This window comes from Vipera ursinii (assembly GCF_947247035.1).
Source record: "Vipera ursinii genome assembly, chromosome: 4".
NCBI classification, from domain to species: domain Eukaryota; kingdom Metazoa; phylum Chordata; class Lepidosauria; order Squamata; family Viperidae; genus Vipera; species Vipera ursinii.
This window is the reverse complement of record NC_139514.1, coordinates 65,546,132-65,568,269: the sequence shown is the minus strand read 5'-3', so window position 1 is coordinate 65,568,269 and position 22,138 is coordinate 65,546,132. Positions and strand designations below refer to the sequence as shown.

Below are 22,138 nucleotides of genomic sequence, written 5' to 3'. Positions count from 1 at the left end.
ACCATCTGGTTCGACTTAAAAATCATAACAGTGTTCCTCTCCGCCCTCCCCCCGGCCCCCATATAGGATGTCTAGATTTGAACAATCTGTATATAAAAACTGCTTACCATAGAACCAATCATTATGCTGTATATATTACTATCTTTAAGGGAGGAAAAAGTAACTGCTGAACAGAGACACTACAAAGCCAAATTTGGAGTCCCTTGGTTGAGAAGAAAGAATGCACAGCTTCATAGAGAAAGAATTTTTTTAGATCAGATTAAAGCAAGGTAGCAGCACAGTAGGATGAACAGTGAGCAGAATAGGCTAGGGAGTGTTCCCCCCCCCCTAAAAAACCCCACATTTTCCAAGACACTTTCAGCCCTGGAACACTGTTTATAAGCAACATTTGACCTGTGACAGTTACATATTTTTGCATGAAAAGATCCAAACACTAACCATCTCCAACCTGGATTTTTGAAAAATAACAGAAGTTTTTTATACTTACTATGGATAAATAACATTCTGCAGGTTATTTGTTGTTGTCGTTGTTGTTGTTCTTTGCAGGAAAGTAAAATACAGACTTCCTGTTTTTAAAGCTAACAACAATAGCAAGCGCAATTAAGATTACCATATGATTTAAAATTTACTTTAAATGGTCATCCTTGTCATTGTCACGTTTATCCATTTTTTTTTCCTAAAGGCAAAATCAGTTTTGGCAAAAGTGGGTTATCCCGGATTTATAATGAATGATACATATATTACAGAAGGCATCAAAACAGTAAGTTTTGCTTTATTATTTTCAATTATTACTTGTTGCAGTTATTGTTATAATATAAATTACAAATGCACGTATGTTCATATACTCATTCACCATGTAGAATGTTCAAGATTTAACCAGAGCAAAGAGTATTATAAATATAAATTACAAATTTCTAGTGCTAAATGCAATCATCCTCCCATTACAAAGCGTCCTTTCCCTTATGCAGCCTATCTTCCATCCTCGTCCTTGTCTCTGCTCTGCTTTTTCAGGATATATTAATGCTATGCATACAATTAATTCCCACTGAAAGTAAAGGAGTAATAACTTCTAAGAGCTTCATTGATGCATGTCTTCAGTTATATAAGTTTGTTTTGTACATTTCTTGAGTTCCACTTAATTGCTCACATTATTTACCTGACATCTTTTGTTAAGCATCATCACCTCTCAGGAGAACCAAATGTTTTTAATTGAAACAAATGATGATGAGTAAGTATCCTAAGATGTATTTAATCTCTGAAGAGAAGTGTAAGCCTCATATTTAGCTCCTTGTTTTGCAATATATGCAAATCTTCAAAATAAAACAGTGATTATTGTCAATTGTATTGCTGGAGCAAATTAATGGCAGCTGCAGTCCACTTTCTGAATCATAATTCTACAACTAATTTGTTAAATATTCAGCAAAGTAAAAAGAAAAACAGAGCTCCAAGTATACCATACTGTCAGATTTCAGTTCTGTTTTTCCAGATATTTAACTTCATATTAAAAATGCTTTTTTGTAGAAGAGATATTATACACATACGTGTGTATGTGTGTGTGTGTGTGTGTGTCCCCCTCTATACCAGGTTTTAAATTCTAGGCCTTCAATTCTTAGGTTTTCTAATCATTGTACTTTCCACCATATTTTTTTTCCTAGCCTTGAGAGTCAGAGAGCCATGCTCAGTTAAAGAATGGTTCCATCTGGTTTGAGTATCACTGGCTTTTACCTCTTATCCTAAACCCCTTTTTACTTTACTGAAAGATGCATCTGGAAGTTCAAGGTGCATCTTTTTCTCCCTCCTTCTGTGTTTTGGGAAACTGGTAGACACCGTGGGCTTTTTTCCCATTGCTAATTCTTCATAAAGTGGAACTGACAAAATTTTTCCCCTTTCAGATGTCTCTATGCTCTTTCTCTGCTTGTTACTAATACAACATTCTATCTTAGTCCTTTCATCACAATGGGCTGTTTGCTGGTTTGTTAGACTGAGAGTTGATAGCACATGTGGTGCTGTGTTTACTTACTGGATGTAAGTAACTGCCTCAGCTAATTCTCCCAAGAAAGCAGGACTCTTGAAACTGACATTTTTTTTCAAATAGGAACTTTTATTGAGAATTAGTGATAGGAGGAGAGCAAAGCAAGATCTAAAGACTTCTCATGCAAATAGCTACATTTAAACTTTCATTCACCCTAGAGCCCAACTGTCCAGTTTGTGTCCAGCCAATCCACAGGTGCAAAGGTTAACACGGTTAACGGTTAACACGGTTAACGGTTCCCAGGTGCTTCACCAGATCTCACAATGGAGTGGAGAAAAGACAGATGGCCCCTGGCACATTCCTTTCCCCTTTTCACATCCAAAGAGATACATCAAAGTTGAGAGGAAACAAAGTAGAAGAAATACATCCATAAGCCTCCCTCCCAACCAAGCAAAGCCTCCCCCCATCCTGTAGAGCTAAGCCTCCCCCTGCCACTAGAATGGTAGAGCCTGAAAAGAAACATTGAAGGGGTTTCTGACATGCTGCCCCCCCTTAAAAGAAGGAGAAGTCTGCTGAAGAGACAGAAAATAATAAAATTGGGGGGGGGAGAGAAAAAAAAGTTAATCAGGTTTGTCAGGGTAATGAGCATGAAAACGTTTGAGCAGTTTTGGAGCTCTAACATGTTTTTTTATGAACCCATTCATTTTGGAAGGCCACTAAGTACTGTGTAGCCCCTTGGTGTTTGCGTGAATCTAGGATCTCCTTAATTTCAAAGTATTGCTCACCCTCTACCATGATGGATAGAGGAAGAGGAGAAGCTGCTGGCCTTAAAGGTGAGGTTATTTCAGATTTAACAGGCTGTAGTGGAATTAAGGATTTGCCTTAAGGGTTTTGGGAGTTCTAGTACTACTGTGACAGGGTTTATGATGCATTTTATTGAGAATGGACTCACAAATTTGGGTCCTAGTTTCTTTGATGGCTGCAATGATTGAAGGAACCTAATAGACAAGTATACCCGGTCCCCTACTTTGAACTGTTTAAGTTCCATTCTCTTGTCTGCCTGAGCCTTCTTCTAAGGCATTTCTGACTGATGGCCAGGTGTTTTGCAACTGCTTAATCTGTTCCTTATGGGAAGGGATGGTGAGCTCGTTATTTGGCAATTCGGGCATGGGGTTAAAAACTTGGCCTGTGGCTACTTGAAAAGGAGTGAACCCTGTGCTAGAATGGACCACATTGTTGTACGCTACTTCAGCAAATGGGAAAAGGTTGGTCCAGTTGTCTTGTTGATAGATGATAAAATACTGTAGGTACTGCTCCAGTACTGAGTTTGTTCGTTCTGTCCCACCATTTGTTTGAGGATAATAACTAGATGACAGACCTTGGTCCAAAGGTCCAAAAATGCCCTCCAGAATTTTGAGTTGAATTAGACTGCCCTATCAGAGATTATGTGCTGTGGGGCTCCATGCAAACAGTAGATATGGTGGAGGAACATCTTTGCCAGTCTTTGCCATTGGTATCTTTGGGCAAGGGGTGAAATGGACCTGTTTTGAGAACAGGTCGGTCACCACCCAAATAACGGTATTTTCAGCACTCTTGGGTAATTCTACAATAAAATACATAGTCATCTCTCTCCAGGGTGCTGAAAGGTTTGTAACTAGTTGCAAAAGGCCAGGTGTTTTTTCCTGCCTTCGTTTTGCTACTGCACAGGTAGGGCAGCTGGCAACATAAACCTCCATGTCTTTCTTAATGAAGGGCCACCAAAATTTGTCATTATAGGAGGTATAACATTTTCATGAATCCAAAATGCCCAGCCACTTTGGAGTCATGGCAGGTCTGCATAGTCCTTAGTCTCTGGCTTGCTGGTACATACATTTTCCCCGCTACCCATGCAAGCCCATCTCATATGGAACAGAGGTTTTTGTGACTAAGGAACCAGTCATCTTTCTCCATTATTTGTTTGAATTCAGATGTGGCAGTGATGTCTGGCAGGGGTTTACCCTTTGATTGTACTCTCGTGGTCACTGGTGCTCCTAGCTGCTGTATTGGAAGCATGGGTTTAACTATTTCTGTTTTTACACTGTTATATTGTGGTAATCTCAATAAGGTGTCTGCTAGGAGGTTCCCCAACCCGGCAGATAGTGTAGAGTAAAATTGAACCGTTGGAAGTATTGTCCTCATCAGGCCTGTTTGGGGGATAATTTCTTTGGGGTTTTCAGTGCTTCCAGGTTTTTATGATCTGTCCAGATCTGGAAGGGAATTTTATGTCTCCAGGTGAGAAGAGCCCACCTTAGGGCATAAGCCTCCTTCTCCCACACTTCCCAGAATTGTTCTATCTCAGCTTTTTGAGACGTAAGCACAGGGTTATAGTTTTGTTTTCCTGAAGTAAAAGTGCCCCTGCTGGTGCTTCAGATCCGGCTCTGTGGAAAAAAGTCTTTTTAATTTCTTGAATGTGGCTTGGCATTCCATTGTCCACTTTAGAGGCTGGCTGGGTTTCGGCTTGCCCCCTCCCTTCATTCTCAGTAAGTTTGTGATGGGGAGGGCCATCTGTGCAAAGGAGGGGATGAATTGCCTATAGGTTAGCGAAGCCCAGGAAGCTTTGCAGTTGTTTCCTGGTGCATGGGACATCCCACTCTAGCACAGCCTGCACTTTTTCTGGATCCATTTCTACTGCTTCATGCGAGATGCAATAACCCTTCCTTGCTGCATTTGAAGCAGGCGGTTGATCGTGGCTGAGTCAATGTGGGTCTGGGTGCCTCTCCTTTCTTTTCCAGGGGAGATCTTTCCAAGTCTTCCCTGATCTGTATGGGTTGTGATTCTGGTCAATCTCTGCTTCCTTGGCTGGGATGCACCAGTCGTGTAGGCAAACTGGGGCCCTGGGAGGAATGTAGGCATTGTATAGGTCATTGTTAAGCCCATCCTGGAAGCAGCTTACCAGGATTGTCCTCCGGCCAGTTGAGACAACATGCCAGGTCCCAGAATGCCTCCATGTACTAGGCTATGGGGCAACATCCTTGCCTGACCATTTTTATGCAGTCCTGTGCCTTCCTGTCTTTGAACCACCATCTTAGGGGCTGATATAAAGTGGTTGAAATTCCATAGCTCTGGGGCATTTGAATTGTGCAGGGTTACCATCCACCAGGCGGCGGCTTCTTCGAGGGCCACGGTGATGACCCTGACCCTAGCTTCCTCACTTTCAGTGGAGCTCACCAGTCCTGCTGCTGCCTCAGTGACTATGGCCTCACCTTTGCTTCCCCCAGCTTTTTTGAGCTGTTCTCACATCTCCCTCTGCATCATCTGGATTTTACCTTTAAGTCCTGGAACACCTCTATCTTGAAATGCATCACCCGCTTTAGGATCTGGTCAGTTGGATCCAGTTCTCCTTTAGCTTCTTCATCATCATTGAATAGTTCCATCTTGGGCCTATAGCCTGGTTTTTGGCTGCCCCAGGTGAAGGTTACACACTGAACTCTTCCATCCCAGTCTTCCCTTTTCCCCACACCAAACGACCACCTCCCTTGTGGATCCATGGCAGCCATCTCTTCCATCCATCTGGATGAGCTCTCCTAAAGGTGAGTCTTGGTGGCAAGCTCTTCCCCGCATTCGGAGTTGTCCTGCTTGCTGCCATGGAGCGACATAGTGTGCATGGTCCCCACAGTAGGGTGGATGCCTCTCTGGGCTGTTTATGCTTCATATGGAAAAGCCAAAGTTCAGTCAAGCAAACAGCATCCCTAAGTAGATAATAATTCAGTCATCTAAGATTAGAGGCTTTTAACACCCTGATGTAAGCAATACTAAGCTAACAGTTAGTACTTTGCACAATTGTTGACAATTTTTTTTAACAAGAACTGGCAAAGATGGTTAGAAATCAAAGCTGGGATAAATAATGGAAAGAGGAAAAAGAGAGAGAAAGAGAAAGAGAGAGACTTTTGATTGGTATCCAAGTGGAGCTTTAAATTCATAATTTCCAAGGAATTTTTCCTTGAAATGAAGTCTGCAATAAAATGTTTATTTGGGTTTAGCTCTTTTAAATATTTTCACATTTTTATTCTTATGTGCTTAATAATGTTTTTCAATGAAATATGTATGTTTATATGTTTTTCAGAATAACATAAATTACACGGGAATCGTTTGGCATAAACAACTTGGCTAGGTGCCTTTTAGTTTAATATCTAGGCTTTCACAGGTCAATGCAATAAGTAGGTTTTTCTGTAAATACAGAAAAAAAATTATGAAGAGACAACTGCTTTTGATTTGAAGCAGTTTTTTTTTGGCAATTCTGAAAATTGTACTAAACTAATACCCTTAACTGTAGGGTCTGAGTTTAAAACTGTGACATTATCATATTTCTATTTTCTTTGAAGTTGCCAGCAGTTATATTTTTAAGTCATTTCCTCAATGTGACAAAATATTTATTAGCTCTTAAAGGCCATAATCTGAAACTGAATTAAAATTTAGCTGATGGAAGCATTAAAATTTTTTAAGAGAAGACCAATTTTATGTTTGCAGCTTGTTTATTTTTTTGGTTCCAAATATTTCATATTTAAAAATATCATTAGTTTTCTTTCAGATGTCAAGATTATTAACTTTTCTCAAATATGATTCAAGGAAGGGATTTTAAAGTATACTTGTCCTCCCACATTTTTATACTATTCACTATCAAAATGCATTCCATAAATAGTAATCAAAATGCATGCAGTACCAAGCTCTAGAAGCAACAGTGGAATAATTATGTTAAGTTTTCCAGTGTGCTATATGTTGGGGAAAACCACATTTGTTGTCTATGGAATTTCCTAGTATATGCTCACATGGCAATATTTACTAATTTTCTAATGCAGAAAGACAATTCTATTCATTTAAAAATAAGATAATCTTGCAATTGTGTATTTATAGAACTCATGGAAACAGAACTCTTTTCAACAGAATTGTATAGCTTTCCAATATAGAAAAGCACCAAAGTTATTAGACCCATAACCTACATATTTTTATGTTAACATTTATAAGGGAAAATTCAGTTTGAAAAATGGTATTATTGTCGAAGGATTGGCAAAGCTTGGGGTGGAATCAATGAGAAATCAGCCTAGAGTCTCTATGGACCTTTGACTAAGTCCAACACTTCTTGAATTCCATTGACTTTTGTCTAATGAGAAAATAGTGTTAGCCATTAATTGAGTAGATTCCTATGCATAGGCATGATTAGTAAAAGAGCCTGATTTTTCACTGGAGCTCTGCTCAACGTGGCGCCGACCGGCTGACCATCTGTGCAGCGGGGGTCTCGAGACCCCCTCTACGGAGCCTGGTGGCGTTCCTGAGACCTGTGACGCCTGGATTAATTTTTTACAGCTCGGTGGTGCTCCGGAACGCCTTCCTGCTGCTTGGGGAGCCGCGTGTTGTTGGACTGACTATGAATCGCGGCTTGGAGCGGCGGGGGGGGGGTGAAAACGCTGGAGTGGTGGAGACGTCGTCTGGCTGGTGTCCGAGATGGCTGACGGTGAAGCGAGTTGGCCTCTCTGACATGGTGACCTGGCCTGGTGGTGGAACGCGGACGCTGTTGCCTCGGACATTTGTGAGGCAAAATTTAATCTCTGCGCTGCCAGAAAATGATTAGACCATGTTGTGGTTTCCTTCTTGACTGACTATCATCCAGTCTTTTGCAACATGGAAGTGACTTATACAATTGGAATCTCTCCTACCATTTTGTGACTATACCGGCTTATTAATCCTGATGTATTTTATAGATTCTTTTGCTCTAACTCCCTCCTCTTCTCCCCCCTCCCCTATAATGGAAGGTCTGGGTTATAACCACTTTGGGAGAGTGGTTATGATTTTACATCTGCTGCCTCTCAGAGGTGAGAGCTCTGGGTGGTATTGCTTCCCTGGTTTTATGTACCAGGCTGCTCCCCGGCCTCGACCGCCGTGAGAGGGCGGGATTCGATCTGTTCCAGGGTTTCCCAGCTCTAGTGGCAGTGGAGCTGGGCTGGCTTTCTGGTCATTTGCCTTCGACTTATTTAATTTTAAGATCCTCCCGTGTCGATCCGGTCTGCCTTGCTGTCTTTTTTGTTGGACCTGTTTAAGATCATGCGTCTGACTTATTCTAGCACGGTCTTATACGCCCTCAGGGGGACCCCCCCATCTTGGGAGTGACCCGCCTTATTCTTTACACCTCCTCTTGATGAAGGGCCCGATTGCTGGGACCCTGAGAGATGGTTGGGCACGGGTAGGGGCCTCCGATATAAGCCAAATAAGAGGCCCCTGATTAGTTTTTTGGTTAAATTTTTTAGGAGGTTAGGGAGGGGGGGTGGGAACTTCTTTTGGTTGTTCGGATATGGGGGGCAGTCCAGCAACCGTTGTTCAGGCCAGGGCCGGGATTGATCGCGGAGGGGAGGAGCGGGGGTCGGTTGCCCCCGGGGCTCCAGGGCAAGTCGTGGGATTGCCCATTCCCATGACGTTAGGGAATGGCAGCAGGTGCAGGAACAGAGGGCCGTATTGATCTCAGGGAAGGCCTCTCCGCTACTTGCAAGCGGTGAGGCGTTCTGACCCTCTTGTTCTTCCCCGAGGTCCCGGGAGTGAGGATGTGCAGCCTCCTGAGCTCCGGCTGGTGTACTTGAATGCCAGGTCTGTCATCAATAAAGCTCCTCTCGTCCATGATTTGGTCGAGTGTGAGCAGGCGGACCTGGCTTGCATCACGGAGACTTGGTTGGGCCCAGAGGGCGGTATTCCTCTGGCTGATCTTTGCCCACCAGGTTTCCGGGTGCTACACCGGCCTCGGGCTCAGGGTAGGGGTGGGGGAGTGGCTGTTGTTATGAGGGAGACCTTAGGTCCGCGGGAGGCCACCGTTCCCCAGATAGTCGGATGTGAGTCTCTCTTTTTGAGATGCGGCCCTGGTGCGCAGTTGGGCTTGCTGCTGGTGTACCTTTCACCTAGTCACGCAGCAGCAGCCCTGCCTGAGCTCCTCGATGTCCTCTCTGGGTTGGTGGTTGAGTTCCCGAAACTTATAGTTTTGGGGGACTTCAATCTACCATCTCTGGGAGGATCATCTGAGTTGGCTCGGGAGTTCATGGCTTTCATGACGGCCATGGACCTGACGCAAGTAATTTCAGGACTGACTCATGAGGGAGGCCACACCCTTGACTTAGTTTTCTTATCTGGTCGGTGGTTAGATGATCTTGGTGGGGGCTCTCCAATTATTATGCCCCTGTCATGGACCGATCATCATCTCCGGCGGCTGGTCTTCCGTTTTGCTACCCCCCGCCGTGGGTGTGTGGAACCAGTTAGATGGTACCGCCCCAGACGCTTAATGGATCCCGAGAGGTTCCAGGCAGCGTTGGGGTCCCCACCTGCCTCCCCCACTCACAGCTCGGCAGATGCCTTAGTGGAAGCCTGGGAAAGGGCAGCCACTGAGACTCTTGACCGAGTTGTACCCTTGCGGCCCCTGACCCGATGCAGATCCCGTCGATCTCCATGGTTCTCCGCGGAGCTCCGGGAGATGAAGCGTCGGAGACGGGGCCTAGAGAGCGGTTGGAGGTCCAGCAGATCCGAATCCGACCAATTGCAACTAAGAACCTACATTAGGTCTTATCTCGCTGCGATAAGGGTGGCGAGGTCTAATCACTTCGCTACCCTTATCGCGTCTGCAGATAATCGCCCGGCCGCTCTGTTTAGGGTGACTCACTCCCTCCTTAATCAGGAGGTGAGGGAGGAACCCTTGCAGGGTTGTGCCGAGGAGTTTAACAATTATCTGTCGGACAAAATCGCTCGGATTCGGACTGGTCTGGACTCCAACTGGGCAGAGTCTGGCGATCAGGACACGGGCGGTCTTGTCGATATCACCTGGGTGGAGTTTGATTCTGTGACTCCGGAGGAAGTGGACAGGATTATGGGGAGACTGAGCTCCACCACATGTTTATTGGACCCGTGCCCTTCCTGGCTGGTTTATGCAGCCCGGGAGAGGACACGCAGCTGGTTCCAAGCAGTTATATCAGCTTCTTTGAGTGAGGGTAGCTTCCCTGCCGTCTTGAAAGAGGCGGTGGTGAGGCCTCTCCTCAAGAAGCCTGCCTTGGACCCAGCTGTATTGAACAACTTTCGTCCGGTCTCCAACCTTCGCTTTCTTACGAAGGTTGTTGAGAGTGTGGTGGCGCATCAGCTCCCTTTGGTCCTGGATGAAGCGGATTATCTAGACCCGTACCAATCGGGTTTCAGGCCCGGGTACAGCACGGAGACGGCATTGGTCGTGCTGGTGAATGATCTCTGGAGGGCTCGGGACAGGGGTCATTCCTCTGTTCTAGTCCTATTAGACCTCTCAGCGGCTTTCGATACCATCGACCATGGTATCCTGCTGCGGCGTCTCAGGGGATTGGGAGTGGGAGGCACGGTCTTACAGTGGTTCTCCTCCTATCTCCAGGGATGCTCGCTGTCAGTGTTGACAGGAGGGCAGAGGTCGACCGCGAGGTCTCTCGTTTGTGGAGTTCCTCAGGGGTCGGTCCTCTCGCCTCTCCTGTTCAACATCTACATGAAACCGCTGGGTGAGATCATTCGTGGCTTTGGAGTTGGGTATCATCAGTATGCTGATGATACCCAGCTTTTTCTTTCGACCCCAAACCACCCCAGTGATGCCCTCAACGTGATGTCCCGTTGCCTGGAGGCGGTTCGGGTCTGGATGGGGAGGAACAGACTTCAACTCAACCCCGACAAGACCGAGTGGCTTTGCATACCTTCATCCCGGGTCTATTCGGATATTCCATCTCTTTCTATGGGGGGTGAATTATTACCCCCTGTAGATAGGGCTCGCAACTTGGGAGTCCTCCTAGATTCATGGCTCACCTTGGAAGATCACATGGTGGCTGTGACTAGGGGGCTTTCGCCCAGGTTCGCCTGGTGCGCCAGTTGCGGCCCTATCTAAGCCGGGATGATTTATGCACGGTCACTCACACGCTTGTGACCTCTCGTCTAGACTACTGCAACGCTCTCTACATGGGGCTTCCCTTGAGGACCACCCGGAGGCTCCAACTGGTACAGAATGCAGCCGCGAGAGTTGTGTTGGGAGTCTCCTGATACTCCCATGTCACACCTCTGCTCCGTGAGCTGCATTGGTTGCCAGTTGTCTTCCGGGTGAGATTCAAGGTGCTAGTAATGGTGTTTAAAGCCCTACATGGCAGGGGTCCGGAGTACCTTAGGGAACACCTGCTGCCGGCGTCTACTTCCCTCCGCCCTGTGCGTTCCCACAGAGAGGGTCTCCTCAGGGTGCCACCGGTCAGAGAATGTCGACTGGTGGCCCCCAGGGGGAGATCCTTCTCTGTGGGCGCCCCGGAGCTATGGAACCAGTTACCGGTTGAGCTCCAGACGGCGCCCGATCTTCGCTCCTTTCGCCGCGATCTGAAAACATACTTGTTCGAGCAAGCCGGCCTGGCCTGTGGGGGGATTGTTTGGGGTTTTTTACTATTTTTATTGGGTTTTTTTTTACTATGTATTAACTGTATTTTTAATCGGGCATGTATTTAATTATCTTTTATTTTTTGTAAATCTCTGTGTTTTATTCTTGCCCTGTACACCGCCCTGAGTCCTTCGGGAGAAGGGCGGTATAGAAATATTAATAAATTAAATTAAATTAGTAATAAATCAGATTAATTGTAACTTCATGTGTTGTCTTGATGTTTCACAACTGACAATTATATACTATTATATTATTACATTCATTTTTCTCGCCATGCACATGTATACATAACCTGAACTAGACTGTTTGTGTCATATAATATGTGTGGGTATATGCATACTTCTGTATTTATTTATTTATTTATTTATTTATGTTTCTCATAATTATGTAGTGTATATTGGAGGTGGTGATGCTTTGAGAGGTGAATGCAACGAAATTTCATTTTAATGTATGCCCATTAGTGTACATTCACAGTGACAATAAAGTTATTATTCTATTCTATATTCTATTCTACATAGAAAGGCAACCAATAGTACTCTGAAAGATTATTTCTTTCAAAATTGGTAGTACAATTCTTTATGGTGTATGCAACTGAACCCCAGCATAAAATTCTAATTATATGAAATAATACAATCTTTCTGAGAGCCATATTTTCTACACCTAGAAGTACATCCAATGTTTTATTTAGAATAGAAGCTGGTTGATTAGCACTGAAACAGGTGTTAGGAACTAATCATGGGACATTTGTCCCTCCTAGTATATGATTGTAGAACAAGACATTTGGATAGCAATATCCAAACTACTTCACGTGGCATGTTCTCTGACGATATATGAAATGGAATTTTCTGAAGAAATATTATGATGTATTGGACATAATTTAATAGCAGTCGTTTGGTCATATTTTCACCTCAGTGAATTAAGGGAGCCACAACCTGTACATTTTTAAGTTGTCTATATCCATCACCAATGGTCCTTTTTCAAAACACATTTTAATGTCTTTCCTTCTGCAGTTATGGATAGCAGATATAAAAAGAATTTCTGCAGCACTTAATCAATGCTGGTATGCCTCTAGGGCAATTTCAAAACCTTTGAAGGTAGATTTCTAGGATGTAAATTCTAGGTGGAAGTGCACTCTTAATTAATTTGCCTTTTAATAGAAAGACTACACAGCAAACCCAATAAATGAGAGAGGTCTTAAGACCACCCTTTTAATTGTTCCATATATTGGTTTCAATGAATTGTATCATATCCAAATTGTAAATAGAAGTATTATTTGTATCAAACTGTTATAATGCTATTATGTTTTTGGATTGCATCTGATTTGGTTTTGGACCACAATGGAGAAAAGGAGGAAGAGGCAGCATTTTTTTCAGAATATTTAAATTCTGATATTTTACTTGTCTAGTATATTAAGGTTGTTCATCTGTTTTAATTTAATTATATTAGCATAATCTTTATATTTATTTCCAGATGAAGTTTTCAGAAGCAGACTATTTTGGCAATGTCCTTCAGACTCGCAGACATGTGGCCCAATCAGATTTCTACTGGCTGAGAAAAGAAGTCCCCAAAACAGAGTGAGTTGGGAAGAGATGTGCTGGGGAAGTATTGAGATGAAATCCAGACAATTAATATACAGACAATTAATATACAATATTCAGACAATTAATATACAAGAAATATAATTTAACACAAATTTTAGACTTCTCATCCCCAATCTATTGTTCTGAAACTGGTAAAATTTTAAAATGCTTAGTTTGCCTGGTTTAGAACTTAATAATGATAACTGTGCTACAGATGAGTTTCTGCTGGCAATTATGGCTGTTTGGAATGGTACTGCTGGAATTTCCATCTAACAGAATTTTCATAAAAGACGGCTATCCACAAAAATAAGCAGAGTTGTTATTATTATGAACTTAGGGTCAATAAAGTAATGGGATTGAATCTTCATTTTAAACTGGATGAAATTAAGCTTCTCCTTTTATTTTAAAAGAGGATGTTTGCCAGATGATATCATAAGACAAAGAATCAAGAGGAAATGACATTCCTTTCTCCTTCCCCCTCTAGTTTGACAAAGAGAAGTGGGGCTCCACAACCACATAGATCTTAAATCCTTTCCACAAACTGCATCCTTTTCCTCTTTTAAGTCCTGCTACTGCATTTCAGTGTGCAGAAGAATTTGCAAAGAAGATCATGAAACAGCTGCTTCTTCCATCTATCTGTTGTGCACCTCTCTGGGCGTAAAAGAGGGGGGAGTAGGCCACTACATTGCTGAGATCTGAATTGCAATATAATACAAAAGCCACGGCAACACCTATCATAGCCCTTGTTTTGTATGTGTATGTTGTAAACTAAGAGAAAAACCTGAAGATGTTCTGAGATTCTTCTAGATTATTTGCTATCATTTCTATAACAAATTATATTTAGTTTGTCATGAGTGTCCAGAGCAACAAACACATTTTCTACTTTATGAAAAAGGAGATAACCCCCCTTGATGTTTCATTCTTATGGATGTGGTTATTAGCTTCACTAAGAAGATTGTTAGTCTTTAAAATGTCACTGAAGATTAAATTAATTGGCAAATATTTCCTGAAATATAAAATTGTAGGGCAGTCTCGTATGTATTATCTTCCATCACTGTTCTACTTTGGAATGAAGAGAACTGTTCAACAACTCAGCATGTATTACATTAAACTCCAGCTTATCTTTATTCTTTTTCTTTCTCCAAGGGCTGTTTAATATTAACTTTTCCCACTTGTTCTTCATATTTATTTGGCTTAATTTTCTTCAGAGGGTTTGAGGGAATGTGTTCTGAACTAGTTAGCACAAACAGACAGAGCATAGTAATATATAAACGTTTTGTGCCATAATTGTAAGGCATTTCTTATGGCTTTTCCTTGGGATCCTATTTATTAGATTTACAGTGCATTGTATCTTTTCTCACATGACAAGTCTATATGTGTAGTTTCTGAGATATAAAATAGGCCGTGGACCTGTGCTGTCTAAATTCAGTTGTTGAGCATCAAGTTTAAAGGAGAACTGAATCTGAATCAGAAATTCTCTAGGAGCTTGTTGGTTGAATCAGGACAAAAAACAGCATCTTGCTGTTGTGCTGAAAGCTCTGACTGTTCAGGGTGTGTGAAAGATGTAGAAAATGGCAGGGCTTGTATTGCAACAGTGTAAGGGCCTTTCAATTCAGTTTCAATACAACTACTTTATACACATTTCATTTTAGGTCAGGAATCAAGGTTTTATAGTCTGTTAAAATCCAGACCATGCAAATCTGGAGATACAGTAACCCATTTTATTCCTTCCAAACATAAAAATACAGTCCTCGTTATCTGAGAGTTCAGATTGTGAGGATTATTTTTCTGTCATCATTGTAATAGCCAGTCATATAGATATCTCAGAAGGGGAGAAAACTTTAATTATAAAGTCAACTGCAAACAGGAGAAACATTACTCTTTATCATATTACTCTTTATAAAATTGCATTAGGCCTGTTGAAAGAAAAATTTTCATCAGGGTCCAGTCTAAGCCAGGAATAAACAAAATGGAGACTGCTTAGGAAAGAAGGTTCAGTTTATTTAGTTGCCAGAAACATCAGTGATGGTAGCATGTTTCTGGGGTGGCTGACAAAATGGAGCTGGGAGTGGGTGGGTTTTTATACCTTTTGGGGGCTTTGTGTTTGGAGTTGTTCCTGTTTGTGGTTGTCCCTGTGCAATGAACTTTGACCTGAGCTTCAAAGTGCCCTTTTGGTATTCTAATGGTGGTGGGTTAATGTTATGTCATAAAGGTCATGTCTTTAGATTTTGGGTGGGGGATGCAGAATTTAGGGGTCTTTGTCTTTCTAATCTTAGTGTTGAGAATAGACAAGTATTGGAATCAGCTTCCCCCCCCCCCCCGAATACTAATTCAAACTGTAATTTCCTACAGTGAAATCTCCAAAATATTTCTATAGCCACATCCCAGATATGGTTGAGTATCTTCCATTTTCTACCATTTAACTGGCTATGAAGTTCTCCAATAGGCCAGGAGAAATCCTATCAATGCCCATTAATAGTTTTGGACTAAACTATGAACTTTCCCAGTCAGGGAAGAGGTCAAACATAGACAAACATATTTTTACTATTTTCTGTTCTTAATGTAAGATGCCCAGAGTTATTCTGGTGTTAGCTGGCCTTTAAAACTTGCAAATAAACAAACAAATAAAATGAGAAGGATTAAATCACACTATCTTGAGACATTATATTGCAGGAAGAATTTTAGAACCTTTTTGAGGAGGAATAGTAAGTTGTAACGATTTTTCAATATTTGCACATTTTGAATTTATTGTAGCTGAATTTTCTGCTATGCAGTATTTTACATGCTTAATTTAGAACTCGGCAATAAAGGATAGCCTGAAAAGACATGTTACAGTAAAACTGCATAATTAGTCTTTTTTACAAACTGTTCTGAAATTAGCCAAAAATCTGTATTTAAAAAGCCGGCCTTACATTATTATTTTACAGTTTTTCAGTTATTTAAATAAGCATGAAAAATCTGATCTCTGAAATGTACTGGATAACTAGTAGATGGCAGGAAGAAATAAAGACAACTCTAGCTTTTGTTGCCATCTAGGAACTCGGTGGCTCAGTGGGTTAGGACGATCAGAAGGTCGGCAGTTTGGCGGGTTGAATCCCGAGTGCCACATAACAGAGTGAGCGCCTGTTACTCGTCCCAGCTTCTGCCAACCTAGCAGTTCGAAAGCACATAAAAAATGTGAGTAGAAAAATAGGGACCACTACGGTGGGAAGGTAACAGCGTTCCGTACGCCTTTGGCATCTAGTCATGCCAGCCACATGACCATGGAGACATCCTCGGACAAGCGCTGGCTCTTCGGCTTTGAAATGGAGATGAGCACTGGCCCCTAGAATCGGAAACGACTAGCACGCATGTGTGGGGGAACCTTTACCTTTTTTAGTGACCATATGTAATATTTGCAGACTGTATTTGAAACCTAATTTAAATATCTGAACATAAGGAGAATCTATATAGGGAATCTTTCCCGAAGCATTTGTACTGTATACACAAATCTAACAAAGTTTGGGGACACTGGGGTATGTAATGAAATTATATAAGGCAACTTCATTCCATCCTTATTCATTTATATCAGTATTTGGAAGAACAAGAAAAGTCACCTCTTTCCACCAACACCATTACCAATATAATGCTGTTTGTTGGTTTGGTATTTGCATATGGGAAATTTTATTGGCATTAATTTTCTCCTGCAAAGGTGTAATCTCTGTACAGTAATGAATGGTCTGGTGGACATTTTTGTATAGGTAATATAAATGTATAAAAAAATTAAAGCATGTTAATGATAAACAATAGACATTTATAAAAGTTAATACTTTTTAAGAAGTATACTAAATATTTTTCCGTCTTAAGTGATTATAAAACTTATGGAGACAGCTTTCATCTCTTTGGGTTAAGGCTGGTCGAGGTCTCTAGGTTAGAACGTATTGAAAGAAAGCTCTGAGACAATTGAAGCAAATAAGATAAAGAAATGATGCTAAAGGTTATGATCATTGTGGAGACTTAGAATGTGCAATGACATTTTAGATTTCCAATAAAAGTGACCTAAGTGCCACTCCAGGTCATTCCAAAAAGTCATTCAATGTTATCCTATGTAAGGCCACTTCTTTTTAAGCATCTGTGCTGCTGCTTTTCAGATTAGCGTATTTGGCTGCTGCTGTAAATGACTCTGAAATTGGAATGCAGTCAACCTTGCTAAATGTTTTCTCCTGATTCCTCAGACTAGATGTCACTCATCTTCTACTCTCTTACTGAAGTATATCTTCCATCTTATGGTTTTACTGGAAAATGTTTTCCAGAAGGGTGCAGAATAGGGAGACAAAGCATGCCTGCTAAATAAAGTCTATTGTATTATAAGTATTAACAATTAGATCTCTACTCAGTGATATTCAGGCTTATATATGATATACGATATTTAAAATATAGAATGGATAATAAAAATAATTGTTATATTGTTTTACAGTTTAACATTAAATAATATTATACAAGTATATTTGATGATGGTTTATTAAAAAAAACTGATAAAAATGGTGGATAATCTCATAAATCCTATAATTTTGATATTTTGTTATCCATGATTAATGCATTTTCTAAAATTTCATTTTAAAAAGGGAAGCTTATGTCTTTTAGCTATAATGTCATATATGGATGGAAGGTATTCTATTGTACTAGTAGTCCTTGACTTATGAACACAATTTGGATCAGAATTGTCATTGTAAGTCATTACAGTCGTACGTTGAGTCAGACCCAATTTTACCACAATTTTTATCGATTGTGTTAAATGAATCACACCATTGTTAAATGAATCTAGTTTCCCCAATGGGTGTTTTTTTTTCCTGGACATCAGCAAAAAAATGTTGCAGATCAAATCATGTGACTGCAGGATACTACAACTGAACATAAATACAGACAGGTTGCCAAGTGCCCAAATTGCTATCATACGAGCCCAAGGGATGTGTGATGGTTGTAAGTGTAAGTACAGGTCATAAGTGATGTTTTCTGATGGCATTGTAATTTGAATGGTTGTTAAATGAATAGTTCTAGGTTGAGGACTACCTGTAGGTGTTTGAACCACTTTTACAGACTATTAATCTTCATCCTTTGCTCCATAGTTGTATCCTGATTTCCTTTGTACATAGAATAATAAGATGCCTGCTGTCGCTTTGAATGGCAGGCTCTGCAATTGTAGTTTAAATCTTGAGGGAGATCCAAATTTAGCCAAAAAGAGCAATGAGTTCATATAGGAACTTGACATTTGTGGGGGCGAAAGGGGATGGAGACAGACTGTGACAGATGTTTTCTGGTTAATAGAATAAGAACATCATATCTGCTTTTCTTTTCTCTTTTCAACAGGTGGTTTACTAGTCCAACAACAGTGAATGCCTTTTACAGTTCATCTACAAATCAGATCAGTGAGTACTTGACTAAACCACAATTTAATTACTTATCTGAGAAAAAAGAATATCCTTCAGCTTTTATAAACAGTGCTCCTCACAATTTTAAAATTGTTATTTCCTCATACTGCACAAAAATACCTACTAGTTTTAGAAACTGTGAACTCATAAAAAAATACTAAAACCAAGTCGCTAAATATATTGCATTTGCAGATTGGCTGTTGATTTTACATATTCAGGGTACAAAGAGAGAGAAAGAGGGAGGAAAGGAAGAAGAAAGAAAGATAAATGAATGAATGAATGAAGAAAGAAAGAAAGAAAGAAAGAAAGAAAGAAAAGCCAATTGCATAACAATATCCTTTCTAAGAAAGAAGTAATATTACCTTTATGAAGTAATAAGGCATCTGATCGTTTGTGATCAAGGAATCCGTAAAGCAAGCAAGCATGCAAACAAATTCCAAACAAAGGCCATTCACTCTCTAATAATTTACAGTATCACCCAGCTTTGTTGAAATAATGTAAAACTGTATATTGGTTTATGTTTTTGTGCCTGGCATCAATTAAGCAGTGATCAGCTTTTGAGCTTAATGGCAGGGGTCTAGTTTTCTGGTGTCCTAACATTTCATCAGCAGAAAAAATGGCGCTCTGTGCCTCTGAAAATGCCAGTCAAAGCAAAACATCAGGACACCGGAAAGCCTCATCACAGCCTTTCATCCCAAAATCATATCACTGCTTGAGTATAAAGTCCATCATTATTCTGATCCTGGCAAAACAACAATGAGAGATCCAGTCCAGTGTGGTGGTTAAGGCATCAATTGAAACTGAAACTGGAAACCCCACAGTTTTATCCCTATATATTTGAGCGACATTACTAATAATCTCCAGGCTCTTCCTGGACCTTGAACATGGAAAATAATAACAACAACTAATATTAAGCAGCTACTGATCAAATGTGAAAAGGTGGAGACTATTCTAAATGTTCAGAAAGCACATAGGGTCTATCCATGTTGGTAAATTGCCTCGTTGTCAGAATTAATTTGTTGTTATTTCTGAAGGGTAAAAATGGACATCACTTTTTATTAATTTCCCACTTGCCTTCAAAGTAACCTCAAGATAGATTTTTCTGTTCCACTTCCAAACTATGTTTGTTTGTTATGTCGCTTTTGGAGTGTTTCTGTCTGTTTGGAATGAAATATTTCAGTCTGTTTTAGGCTGATTTAGCAGTTTACTAGCTATTTTGCAAAGAAACGGGTACTCTTACAGGTAGTCCTTGACAACAGTTCATTTAGTGACCATTCAAAATTACAATAGCACTGAAAAAAGTGACTTATGACCATTTTTCATACTTTCACACATTGCAGCATCCCCAACTAACTCATATTTATGGTGTCCTGGGATCATGTGATCACTTTCTGGTGACCTTCTGACAAGCAAAGTTTAATGGGAAAGCCAGATTCACTTAACAACTGTCTTACTATCTTAACAACTGCAATGATTCACTTAACAATTGTGGCAAGAAAGATTGTAAAATGGGGCAAACCCCACTTAACAAATCTCTTACTTAGCAACATAAATTTTGGTCATAAGTTGAGAACTACCTGTGTTCTAATAGATAACATATATCCTTGTAACAACACAGTTGAAACAGTGTGGTGGCTGCAATCTTCACTTAACATATGAAAGATTGCTGGTTCAAAATCTGTTTGCAGGTTCGGTACCAAAAAAAGGAATACATAATAGAATATGCCAGAATGGTTAAAATGAACAAAGATGTATTAAGTCCAGATTGGAGAGATCCTCCCTCAATCTGTCATGATGAGCACAAGAGTTGGAAGGGACTTTGGAGGTCTTCTAGTCCAACTCTCTTCTTATCCAGCTGGAAGCATCTACTCTGCATAAACCTTACCTGGGATCCCTCAAAAGATAGCAATTTTGTGTGAGGGGATGAGTGGGTGTGTTTTCCGTTTTCCTGTGCCAAAACAGGTTAATAGCAGCAGCCAAGAGATGGGTGGGCAAAAGAAGAAGATTGTTTGTGGCTTTGCTGTCTCCCGTGGAATGATGTAGGGTCTGTCTGTGTGGAGATAATGAATTTAATAATTTGGCCAATCAAACAAATATGAAAAAAGTGGAGAAACTGAAAAAAATATCCATCATTACTAATAACAGCATTTTAAATTACACAATATAAACTACAGCTTGCAAATTATTGAATTATAATGTTTAAAGAGAGCACTTTTTAAGGTTCAGGATTCTTCTAATAGCTTTTGCTGAATGTAAGAGCTAAATAACCTGACAAGATGAAATATTATTGCTTGGGTTTTCTTATCTCTGAATAGAATTAAATAGGCACCATTACAGAAGGTACCCTGGAAGAAATCAGTGTACTTTTCAATCTCCTTCTGCTCAAGGTGGGCAGAACAACCGTCAGCTCCCATTTTCTTAACATGCATAGTGACTGAAGGATTCCTGTCCTTCTCTGGGTTGAATCTGGACTTCCTGAGGGTCTCTCATTTGAAGGATTGCCATCTTCAACTACCCTGTTGTCAAGTCTTCTTAGTGATTGCACTTCCTGTGGGCCAACCTACCATTAGACATTTTGACAACTGTTAAATACTTTGGAAAAAGGAGTGAAATCATGCAATTTGGAACAATGACCATTATTCTACTTCAGTATGGGGAACACATAGGTTAGTTGCTGTTAACAGCATTATTTTGGCTAGGAAATTAACCTTAAATTATGATTGTGGGTATAAACTGTTCGGATTCTATGAAAATAGAGTGGTATAGAAATTGAGTGAAGTAAATAAATTGGCACATTAAAAGTAAACACACAAACGTTTTCTAAAAGCTCGTTTGCTCTAAGCTGCCCCAAACTGTTGGAGGCAGAGGGCTTTCCTCCTGGTCTTCTACATTCCTGGAATGACCATGTCATCTGTACTGTGTAAGAACATTGGAGGATATGCAGAGCTGGTAAAATAGCTACATGGTTTGCTGATTAAAAGTCCAATTCATATTGAATGAGCTTTAGCAATAGCTATGGCACTTAGACTTATATACCACTTCTTAGTGCTTTACTGTACAGTACTCTCTAAGTGTTTTACAGCAGTTGTATAAAGTCATCTCAGGTATAACAATATCTTCATTCTAGCTTCCTATACAAAACTATCTGGTTACATTTTGCCCCAAAGGCTATGCCCCTTCAATCAATAATTTAGGGTTTTTAAAAAAGAACATTTAAATAAGGTGTGCAGTAAAGCTTGATTTACAGATTTATCCACTCATGCTCTGAGTATTTCCTTTTTATTTTTTCCCCTCATGGAAATCTTTATTCTCCCCTTCCCTGTTCATTAAAGCCTCTACTTAAAGTTTCTGCTATATATGTTTTAGTATTTAAGGTTTTTGGAAATTGTTTGCAGCTTTTGCTGTTCTAGGCTGTCTCTTATATTTCTACTGCAATTCCTAGGCTTTCTTTTGCTACCTACATAAGCACCTGTATAAAACAATCTTATATAAATAGCTTAGTCTGGCCACTTAGGGATGATGAGAATTGTAATTCAGATATCTAAGTCTATGGAAAAAGCACAAATGTTTCTTTAAGTTACATTATTTATTTATTTATTTTAGAAAATGTACATGGCTGCCCGACTAACTCTCAGTGACTCTGGGCAGCTTACAAAGATAAAAATCCAATAGTAAAACAATAAAAAGCAATAACCCCTCATCCTTTCATATATTTTTGTATTACAAAACTTTCAATAAGATGGTGGTCAAC

At 40.5% G+C, this 22,138-nt stretch overlaps 1 protein-coding gene across 1 annotated transcript in view; it reads left to right on the top strand.

The window, feature by feature from the left end:
- PHEX (phosphate regulating endopeptidase X-linked) overlaps positions 1 to 22,138 on the top strand; it is a 95,908-nt gene that overhangs the window by 58,044 nt on the left and 15,726 nt on the right. The window contains exons 13-15 of the mRNA XM_083361622.1: positions 683 to 760; positions 12,870 to 12,973; positions 18,326 to 18,384. Of these exons, the coding sequence (XP_083217748.1) occupies positions 683 to 760; positions 12,870 to 12,973; positions 18,326 to 18,384 (241 nt within the window). The remainder of the gene's footprint in view (positions 1 to 682; positions 761 to 12,869; positions 12,974 to 18,325; positions 18,385 to 22,138) is intronic.